This window comes from Cryptosporidium muris, genomic scaffold (assembly GCF_000006515.1).
Source record: "Cryptosporidium muris RN66 scf_1106632373451 genomic scaffold, whole genome shotgun sequence".
NCBI classification, from domain to species: domain Eukaryota; phylum Apicomplexa; class Conoidasida; order Eucoccidiorida; family Cryptosporidiidae; genus Cryptosporidium; species Cryptosporidium muris.
Genome location: NW_002196575.1, coordinates 161,930 through 172,500, shown reverse-complemented (window position 1 = coordinate 172,500; position 10,571 = coordinate 161,930). Strand labels below are relative to the sequence as shown.

General features: G+C 22.6%; 5 protein-coding genes across 5 annotated transcripts in view, besides 17 other annotated features; 3 read left to right on the top strand and 2 right to left on the bottom strand.

Annotated features, from left to right (window-relative positions):
- The window catches only part of CMU_033190 (biotin-requiring domain-containing protein), a gene marked incomplete at both ends in the record, with an annotated part of 822 nt that extends 242 nt beyond the window's left edge, over positions 1–580 (top strand). Inside the window, one exon of the mRNA XM_002141247.1 lies at positions 1–580. This exon is cut by the window's left edge and continues 242 nt beyond it. Coding sequence (XP_002141283.1) covers positions 1–580 — 580 coding nt within the window.
- Positions 13–79: a sequence feature (AT_rich).
- A 295-nt stretch (positions 581–875) lies between the features above and the next one.
- On the top strand, positions 876–3,209 carry CMU_033180 (uncharacterized protein; the record flags this gene model as incomplete). The annotated part of the gene is made up of 1 exon (XM_002141246.1): positions 876–3,209. One exon carries the CDS (start codon positions 876–878, stop codon positions 3,207–3,209), a length of 2,334 nt encoding a protein of 777 aa, XP_002141282.1.
- Positions 2,083–2,129: a sequence feature (AT_rich).
- Positions 2,794–2,852: a sequence feature (AT_rich).
- Positions 3,190–3,240: a sequence feature (AT_rich).
- CMU_033170 (protein kinase domain-containing protein) lies at positions 3,225–5,840 on the bottom strand (the record flags this gene model as incomplete). The annotated part of the gene is made up of 1 exon (XM_002141245.1): positions 3,225–5,840. One exon carries the CDS (start codon positions 5,838–5,840, stop codon positions 3,225–3,227), a length of 2,616 nt encoding a protein of 871 aa, XP_002141281.1.
- Positions 4,268–4,305: a sequence feature (AT_rich).
- Positions 4,506–4,587: a sequence feature (AT_rich).
- Positions 5,097–5,124: a sequence feature (AT_rich).
- Positions 5,205–5,229: a sequence feature (AT_rich).
- Positions 5,367–5,398: a sequence feature (AT_rich).
- Positions 5,406–5,576: a sequence feature (A-rich).
- Positions 5,841–6,000: 160 nt separating the features above from the next.
- Positions 6,001–6,083: a sequence feature (AT_rich).
- Positions 6,084–6,177: 94 nt separating this feature from the next.
- Positions 6,178–6,261: a sequence feature (AT_rich).
- An 84-nt stretch (positions 6,262–6,345) lies between these two features.
- Positions 6,346–6,951, bottom strand: CMU_033160 (uncharacterized protein; the record flags this gene model as incomplete). Its single annotated transcript, XM_002141244.1, has 1 exon — positions 6,346–6,951. The coding sequence occupies one exon, from the start codon at positions 6,949–6,951 to the stop codon at positions 6,346–6,348; it is 606 nt and encodes a 201-aa protein (XP_002141280.1).
- A 22-nt stretch (positions 6,952–6,973) lies between these two features.
- Positions 6,974–7,128: a sequence feature (AT_rich).
- A 6-nt stretch (positions 7,129–7,134) lies between these two features.
- On the top strand, positions 7,135–10,149 carry CMU_033150 (uncharacterized protein; the record flags this gene model as incomplete). The annotated part of the gene is made up of 1 exon (XM_002141243.1): positions 7,135–10,149. One exon carries the CDS (start codon positions 7,135–7,137, stop codon positions 10,147–10,149), a length of 3,015 nt encoding a protein of 1,004 aa, XP_002141279.1.
- Positions 7,233–7,253: a sequence feature (AT_rich).
- Positions 7,713–7,755: a sequence feature (AT_rich).
- A 1-nt stretch (position 10,150) lies between the features above and the next one.
- Positions 10,151–10,393: a sequence feature (AT_rich).
- A 103-nt stretch (positions 10,394–10,496) lies between these two features.
- Positions 10,497–10,532: a sequence feature (AT_rich).
- Between the last annotated feature and the right edge of the window lie 39 nt (positions 10,533–10,571).

The window sequence follows — 10,571 nt, the reverse complement described above, 5'->3', positions numbered from 1 at the left end:
TAGTAATACATCTATTATAAATATTAACAATACTAATAACAATATAATAGAAGAAAATATAAATAATAACAAATTAATACATCTAATGAAAGTTCCATCTGTTGGTGATACAAATATACATGGAATACTAACTGAATGGAAAGTTTTAGAAGGTAGTCAAGTTATTGAAGATCAAATTATATGTACAATAGAAACTGAAGAAGTAACTATTGATATTCATTCTGAAGTATCTGGGAATATTATTAAACGTCATATAGATATAGGGAAAAAAGTTGAAGCTGGAGAAGATCTTATAGATATTGAAGTAAGTAAACCATCTAAAACTTTAAATATAGTAGAAACTATATCAAATACCCCTACAAATACGAATCTTTCATATATGCCTAAGATATGCTTTGAACACAAGATTAGTAAAGAACTTAAATCAAAAATAGATACACCCTCACATAAGATAGGTATAAAAAAAATAGACAGTTCTAAACATGAGCAAATCTCTGATAATAATATTTCACTTTTAAAAAGGAAAGAGTTTACTGAAGAGGAAATAGAATTGGCAAATTTGGGTACAATAGATAAATAAGTAGAAATAAGTAGAAATGCATATAAATTTGGGTTCATCTTTTTAATTTTAAACTTTGTAAAATTAATTGTAATTATATAGCTATTAGATAGATTATAACTAATAAAGGCGCTAGGTAATATTATTGATAGCGCCGAATATATTTGGCATGCTTTTAGATGTAATATTGTGGTTAACTTTTTTTTCTCATTATAATATCATACTGTACTATTATATCTTAAATTTATGATAATAGGGTAACTAAATAAATAGTCACTGATATATTATATATTGATTTTGAACTGTGGAAAAAAAAATGATTGTGAATGTTAATCAGTTTAACGAAGAACAAATAAATACCCATGAATGGGAAAATAATATAGCAAAAATTATTTATGGTAGCTTATTATATTTAAGTAGAGAGATTAAAAACATAAATAATGAAGATCTAAAAGCTTGTATAGGAGATATTGAATGTATAGCTCTCTTCGAAACTTTTTTTGAACCACTTATATTCAACAAGTATATTAATAAAATTTCATTATTTAAACAAAGTAATAATTCAGATTCAGAAGAATCAGAAATTGAAGATAAATTTTCATTAAAATCAGAAACAGATAACTCACGAAAATCAAAGTCTTTGAATGAATTACTTATTTTTGATAAGACATCATTTAGCGAAACAAGTGATATTTTCGACTTTGTTTTAAATATTCTTTATATTGGTAGATTTAATGTTGCAAGTTTTGTAATGTCTATTATAAATATAAAACAATTTTGTGAATTTACTGGTATTCCACTATGTCAATATACATGGCGTCCAATCTTTATAACTTCACTTATTTTATCTGATAAAATGTGGGATGATAAGTGTGCAAAAACTGGAGATATTGCAAAAATATTAGGTTTTTTATCACCTTGTAATTTGACATATATGGAACTACTTTTTGCAGTAAGTACTAATTGGAATTTTTTAATTGCACTTGAACTTATTAAAAAGCATATTACATTAATAATGGATTTAACAGAAAATACGACTTTTTTAAACAAAGTTTTATCTTCAAGATTTTATCAATTATATTACAATGAAAGGATTGAACAAAGTATAAGAGAAAAACCTTATCCAATCCATATAAATTTACCTCTAAAGTCTAATGAGATACAGAAATCTATTGAAACTAATGGAAAATCTGAAGAATATTTGATTAAAGAACTTATACCTACAAAATTAAAGATTATAGCACATAATAAAACTCCAATAAAAAATGATGATAATGAATGTTACAAAAAGAATATGAATATCCATAATAGTATTGCTACTAATGTAAAACAGACCCGAAATATGAGTGTTATAAGTATAGAATCTTATAATTCAAATAAATTAACATTACAACATAATAGAGAACGTTATGAACAATATCCTCTTAGTGTTAGAACAAATAATACCTCAGTACAACGTTTAAAATCATCCTCAATATCTCCAAATATTAATTATTCAATTCCTATACCAAAGAATTATGAACATTTATATTATAATATAAATAATGGTAATAAAACAAATATAAATTTAGTACCAAATATAACAAATAACTTTAGAAGAACAGTAGATGGAAATAGAGAAAGAGTATCATCTTTAACACCTAATAGACAAATGACAAATCCTCATAAACCAGAATTACAATTATTTGCTAGATCTAGAAGTTTGAAATGTATGAATTCTAGTCAAGAAAAGACAATGAAGAAACCTTTTGCAAATAAAGAGAATATCTTAACTTATGCAAAAAGTACGGTTAATTCTGCATTTTCATCTCTTGCAAAGTCCATTGGACTTACTCAAATAAAGCCTTCAATAATGAGTAATAATTCTTTAGATAATAAAGCTCAAATTCAAATAAATAGCACTCCAATTACTTCAAATAATATCATCCAACATAATAATTTCAAATTTAGAGATTCAAACTATAATTTAAATAATATAACTAATTCTAGAGGAAGGAACCCTTCAGTTCCAGCTGTAAATAATTCATTTGCAGATAATTTGAGTTATAGAGAAATATCTCGTGGAATTTCAACAGATAATAGATATGATAAATCTGTCCTTAAAAGTTTTAGATCACCTTCACAACCATTATATTCAAATAAATTGGGAAATTTAAGTAATATTAATCAACCAAAAAGAGAGCAATTGGATGATATTTCAAGTAAATTAAATATGAATAGAATTCTAGTACAGCAAATTAATAAAAATATATCACATATAAAACTAGATAATAATAATATATATTCAAATATACCAATTCCATTATCAAATATTTCAAATAATTTAAACCCATCACTTGCTGGTTCTAAAACTAAAGATCTGAATTTAAGATCAGGAGTACAATCAAATATAACAACTTATAATAATATTCAGAAAAAATCAACTGATAGTTCAAAACCAATTCCAACTATGCTCAATAATAGAACAAAATATTTATTACAAAATATTTCTAGACCATTAGGGAATATTCCACAAAATCCTTTATTTATCAAAAGTAATTATCTTCCTACATTTAAACAAAATTTACAACCAAAAATTGCATCTTCTATCCAACGGAGATTCTTTAGTCCAAGAATTAATTCTATTGGTGTAAAAAATAATTTAACCTAATTAAAAAAAAAAAAATTATTTTCTTTTATTACTAATTTCTAAAGAGTCACTATTTACTATATATGACCATATATTTGATAATATACCTTGAGTTTCATTTCTTCTTACAGGTACTGCTGTAATTGATGATGATGATGAAGATAAATTATAATAACGATTATTTCTATAAAATAAATTATTTGGAGTTGAAATATTTAAGTTATTTATTGAAGGATATTGTAATCTTGTTGTATTATATCTAAAAGTTCTTGCCTTTATAAAGTAATCTTCTTGATCTTTAAAAGTATTAGTAAAACTAGTTGGTTTTGAGTTATTTGATCCAACTAATGATAACTTCTTATCTTTTGATACTTTTAATAAAGATCTTGAACCTATTCTTTGTGTTTGAATAAATCTCTCTTTTTCTATATTATCAAACATATATCTTTGATCAAATATCTTCTCAAAATTTATCTTTGGTAATACATTATTCATTTTCCTTTCATAAATTAATGGCTTATCATTTATGGGGGATTTTGGAATATTATGTAAACTATTTATAGTATTTGAACCATTTTTTGAAGAAATTGTATTATTTATTCCATTCATTGTTGGAGTACTAGTGGTAATATTAGAATTCGTATTACTACTCTTTGTACTATAAAATTTTAATTCAAGAATTGAATTATTATCTTCTATTGTCTTAGAATCTATCTTTTCCTTATCTTTTATATTTGCTATATTTTTAAGTGACTCTTTATTCATATTCTTTTCATTCTCAATTTTTATCATCTTATATATATCCTGTCTTTTTGTAAGTGTTGATGCCATTAATGGTAAACAAGTCTTATTTGATTCTAATTCTCCACATTTCATCCATGGATGACTAATAACACTTGAAATACAATAACGTTTTTCATAATTAGGTTGAAGCATATTCTCAATCAAATTTAATACATCTGAAGAAAGTTTTGTTGCATTAATCTTTTTATATAATTCAGAATATTTACCTGCTAATATAAATCCCCAATTTGGATCTTTTGCAACCACAGATTTACCATTATATTCTAAATTCTTTGAATTTATTAATAATTTCTCTAATAAATTATTTAAAAATCCAATATTTCTATTAGATGTATTTACTTTCTTAGTAATCATTCTACATGTTTCAAATGGTTGAAATTTTGTCAAAGTATATAAAAGCATCCATCCTAAACAAAATACATCTACTTTAGTTGCATCATATAATGTATTAATCTCATATGCCTCAGGTGGACGAAATGATTTACCAAATAAAAATTCAACTTTTTGAAGATCATATTTATTATCTTTTAAACAATTTAAATTATTTCTTTGAAAATTTCCTATATTTATATTCTTATTAATACTTTTTATTTTACATGCTTGTCCTGGATCAGCAATTTTTGGTATTATTATTGAATCTCCAGGTTTCATAACATATATCACATTTTGATTTATATTATTCTTTTCACTAAACATTAATATATTTTCTAAAGATAAATCCCTCATTGCAATTCCATTATTATGTAAATGTTGTACAGCATAACAAATTTGACGAAATAACCATCTAGCCTCATTTTCTGTTAATGGTTTATTTCTTCTCCTCATTACTTCAAATAAATCATCATATTCTGCATATGGCATTCTAATAAAAGTATTTTTAAAATGATCTTGCCAAATTTCATCATATTCAACGATATTCTTATGTTTAATCATTAATTTTGCAAATGAGACTTCTGCATTAATATCCTCCATAAGTGAAGGTTTCTTTTTACGTAAATTTAGATTTAATATCTTTATAGCAATCATATTATTATTCTCATCAAATTCATACATTAATGTACTATTATCTAATAATTCACAATTATTATTAATTGTATACTTCTCTTTATTTAAATTTACAAATTTATTATTTCCCTCTAATTTATTCAAATTCTTATTTTTTGATATTTTTAATCTATATGCTAAAAAAACAGCACCATATAATGCTTGTTGTAATTTTTTTTTAATATAATATAATGATCTAAATGATCTTATTACTTTGCCAGTAAAATATCTTACTAATTCTTCACAATTTTTAAAATATTCTGGCATTTTCTTAGTTATATCTTTGTTATCATCAATTATTGGAACTACATCACATTTATTACCATTTACATAAATAAATTTTAAATTTATATTATTTAATTCCAAAAAATCTTCAGTATCATATATATTTGTATTTGTATTTGTATAAAGTATTTTAATACCATCTTTATTATTATCTAAATTTATAGGTTTATTATTTCTATTTTCTGAAATTTCTTTTTTAACTTCTTTATTATCTATATTTTTTAATATTTCAAGTTTTAACTCTTTATTTTCATTAACCCTTTTTGGTATTAATATTGTCTCTTTATTATTTAAAGAATTCAATTCCTTTAGATTATTAACAGAGTTATCAATTATCAATTTGCTACTATTACTATTTATTTTTATAAATGTCTTATCTGAAGGCGATAAAGAGTCACAGCTTTGATAAGATGTTGTTGTAGAAAATTTACAGATATCAATTGATTCATTCTTCCTCATTTTAGTATAATAAGCCGTAATATCTTCTTTTAATTCGCTTCCATATCTTTCTTTATTCATCCTGAAAATAATCAGGAATTTATATTAAAGTAGCTCTAATGGTTTTATTTCTCCTTATTGCACCATTGGAATGCAAATCCCAAATTTTTATTATCTAGCATGCCAGTATGCTTAGACATAGGGTACCCGCTAAACTGCTCTAAATATTACCGCCTTTTGCAATTATTTTAAATCTTTAAACTTTTTTTTTAAACAAAAAAAAAATTCGAACTTTATTAAATTATTATTATATGAATAATATTTCAAGAATAAGATATTCGAGTTATTATTATAAACCAGAATAAATATAATTAGACTGACTAGACTAAATATAATATTGGTAAAAGTTTATTTTTCCTAATATTTTTAATATTTGTACTGAAAAATTATAAATAATAAATTATTAATATATAAGATTAAGATTAAAATTTATTAATTTAAAGTTATTAGATCCAAAAGAAAAAAAAAAATAATCCTTTGGCCTTTTTTTTTCCTTTTTCTCTAGATAATATTAGTATTAGAAAATTTATTCATTCCTTTCTCTTTTTAATGCTTGAAAAAAATCAGAAATACCATTATTTCGACTATAAGTAATAGAATTGTTACTTGTATTTCTTTTTCTTATAATATTATCCCTTATATTCTTATTATTTTGGATATTATCCAAAGTATAATTTGTTAAACATTTACAAGACTTTATTGTCTGTTTACAACAAGAATAACCCCATTTATTTAATTTACGATCATACCAAGAACCCCATATTCTAGAATGTCCATTAATTAAAATATCTTCATGATATAAATTATATCTAACTGGTAATTCCTGTACTATAGAAGAATTATTTAGCGTTCTAATTTGATATCCATATTCATTATTATAATTACTATTTTTAATTTCTAGATATCCTTCCTGTTCATATGTTTCAGACCTAATATTTTTCAAAGTTCTCCTAAGTGTTTCAATTTCCCATTCTTTTTTTCTTTTATTTTGAAGTTCTAATTGTTTTTTCTCTATTTCATTTTGTTTTTCTTCAGCTATCCATACCTTTTCAAGATTTCTAATATTTCCAGGATGAAATGGTTTATGATTTAAGAAAGCTGCAGCCTTATTTCCTATTTTTTGTATAAACATGGACTATCCATTTAATAGAGAGTAATTTATATAAATTTGAAAATTTAATATTAATTATAATAATTAATAATATTTAGTAAATATGAACAGGGCGCTTAAATTTTGGATTTATAATTTTATTATTTTTTTTTTAACAATAAAGATTTGAATATATTTTTAAATATTTTTAATATAATAGATGTAATGAAAATTAATGATAAGCAAGGATATAATATAAAAATTTTTGCGAGAGATATTAGACAATGGGTTTATAATATTGTAACTAAATATAGAACGGATGGTATATTTATTAAAATAAATTTCATGGAGAATTTAAACATTTCTTCAAATAATATACAATTAAATAAATATTGTGGCATATGTATGGACAGATTAGATTTTTTTGGTATTGATTATTCTTTAAAATGTCTACATGTTTTATGTTGGTGTTGTATACTAAGATTACGTTATTTATTAAATTTAAAAGAATGCCCATTTTGTAAACATTCAGTTAATAAGATATTACTTACATCAAATATACAATATTTAAGGTATATTGTAAATAATTCATTAGATTTTGGAGAGAAAAATGAATTTTATCCAAAATTTGTATTATCAATTAATGATAAATTATTAAAAAAACTATCAGAAGATGAAGTAGATTCAATATTATTTAATGAGAAGATTGGTATATATTTTGAATCATTTGTATCTCGTTGGACTATAGAAAGAATAATGGAAGTTAGATGTTGGATTCCAAAATGTCGTCCGAAATATTTACCATTAAATAAGAATAAATTAATAAATGATTTAAAATTTTTATTAGAAAGTTCAGACAATTTTAAAACTATAAAAGAATTAGGAGATCATATATTTCGATATCATAATTTAAAATGTTGTTTTGTTTGCATAGAAAAAAGACATACAATGTTATTACCAGAGCATATGTTATATGAAATAAATGATATTAATCGGCATATGAAAAAAGGTGAACCATGGTTACAACCACCAATATTTCCACATATATTATGCCCTGTATGCAGAATTTGGTGTTTAGATAAAGATGATTTTACAGATCATGTTAAGAATGAACACTTTTCATGTAATATTTGTGAACAAAGGATAATGTCAAATTCTAAAGATTTAAATGAAGATAATAATGATTATATATTTTCAAAGAAGAGAATTAAATATGTTTATAGTGATTATAATTCTTTACAAAATCATTGGAGAGATGAACATTATCCATGTGATAATGAAGATTGTATGTTTATAGTTTTTGAGAATGAATCAGAATTAATTGATCATAAAGCTACTTGTCATTCAAGAAATAGATGGAATAATATACAAATACCAATTTTAATAAATTATACAGATAGAAGTGAAATACAATATAGAAATAATAATAATAACAACATTCCATTAATGAATTTTTCAGATATTGAAACTCCAGCATTATGTTTATCAGATGAATTATGTAATGAGATTATAAAAAAACTTAGAAATGATCAATCTTTTTTATGGAGAAATATTTTATTACATGATTTGACAAGATGTATAAAGATTATAACTGAAGAATTAGAAATTACATTAGGTTTAAAAGAGAAATGTAATGATTTTAGTTTTTGGAGTTTAGAAATGATTAATAACTTATTTATTTCAAATGATATTATTATTAATGGAATTAAAAAGATTGGTATTTTATATAAGGATAATAAGATTTCACCTATATCATTTTTATTAGAAGTAATTTTTCTTATATGGGGGAATTTAAATATTACATTACCTAAGAGATCACTTCAAGATTTGAAGAAGCAATTCGGTAATATAGCTACTGCTCCAAATACAATAAGAATATTTTTTTCTTCTATACCTGATCCTATTAATATATTAGGAATTGATAGAATAAATTATACAAAAGTTTCTTATCAGCAGATGGAGAATATTTTAGTTAAGGAGATTAATTGGTCATTATTATATTCTGATATAAATACAATGATTTTAATTTCATTAATATTAGGACTTTCAGATATTGAACAACGTTCTAAACTAATTAATGGAATAAGAATATTTAAAGATGCAATAAAAAATCAATCAATTATAATTATTCCATCTAAAAATCCGAGATTTTCTTTAAGTATAACTGAAGAATTAAAACCATATATATTTAAAAAAGATGAAGAACTTGTATTAAATAATAAGATAGTTAAAGAAATGAAATATATTTGTTTAGAAAAGTTTATACAACCTAATCAGATGTTACTTACATCAGGAACATCTTTTTTAGTTGCAATATCTTCTTTTTTTGAAATTATTTGGCCTAAAGTACAAATGATTGAAGAAATATTTAATTATCTTTTGAATAATGAAGATAAGGAGAAATTGGATAGACAATTTTTAATATTATGTAGTTCTCAAACAATTAATGAATTAAATACTTTAGCTTTATTATATCAACATACTATTTCAATAACATCTTCAGCTACTGTAGCTGAGAAAATACTTGGACTTAGGGCTCCTTATTATCGTTTAGCAGCTAGTTCATCAGATGAGAGAAATAATAATATGAAGAGTGATTCTTTAAGTTTACGTCAATGGTGGAACTTATGTGTAAAAACATTTAATAAAGTTAATATTACAGATATTGAAGTTATAATGATATATTGTCAATGTTGTTTAGAAATATTAAATAATTGTATAAAAGATAATCATTCTAAAGATAATATATCTAATGTAAAGAATTATAATTCTGTAATAAAAGTTGATCATAATGAAGGACCAAAGACTGTTATAGCAAGTAGTGAGATTATATATACACCTTTAAAGTCAAATTCTATAAAATTTTCACAATTTAACAAAGGAAAAAATACATGGTTTTCTAAGAATACATCTAGTTATTTTAATCAGAATCTAAATTTATCAAAAACATCCACATCTACAAATACAACTTCAACTCAAATATTATCTAATTCTTCATCATATGCTTCGAAAGTTAAAGTAAATATTGATAGAACTTTAGAAGGATTTTCTGAAGAGAAGAATTTTGAATTAGAACAATGTAATAATGAATTATTTAATAAAGAAAAGAAATTTCCAGTACTATTATCTAATAATAAGAAGAATTCTAAATCCAAGTTACTTTCATGGAAATGTTCTTTATGTACATATGAAAATTTACCATCTAGAAATAGATGCTTAATGTGCAATACCAAAAAGTAGCATTAAATTTATTAAATATTTGAAATTATAATTATTGGAATAAATGATGAAATAATTTATTTGTTTATAATAAATTATTTATTTATCTTGGACTATTTATATTAATATTAAAGATTTTATTAGATTACTTATTTAATGTAAATATTAATAATAAGATATGTAAATTCGATTTTATAATTGTTAATTAGATTTTTATTTATATAATATTAAGGATAAATAATATATAAAAAAAAAAAATATTATTGAGAGCATACAAATATTATTATAATTAAGGGAAAGTTTGAGTAAAGATAAATGATTTTATTTTTTGGGTATTAAAAAAAGATGAAGATTGTGACTATATGTAGTTTTTTTTATAAATATAAATACAAATGATTAATATTCTCTCTCTATTTTTAATATACTTAGTAAAATTGAGCTTA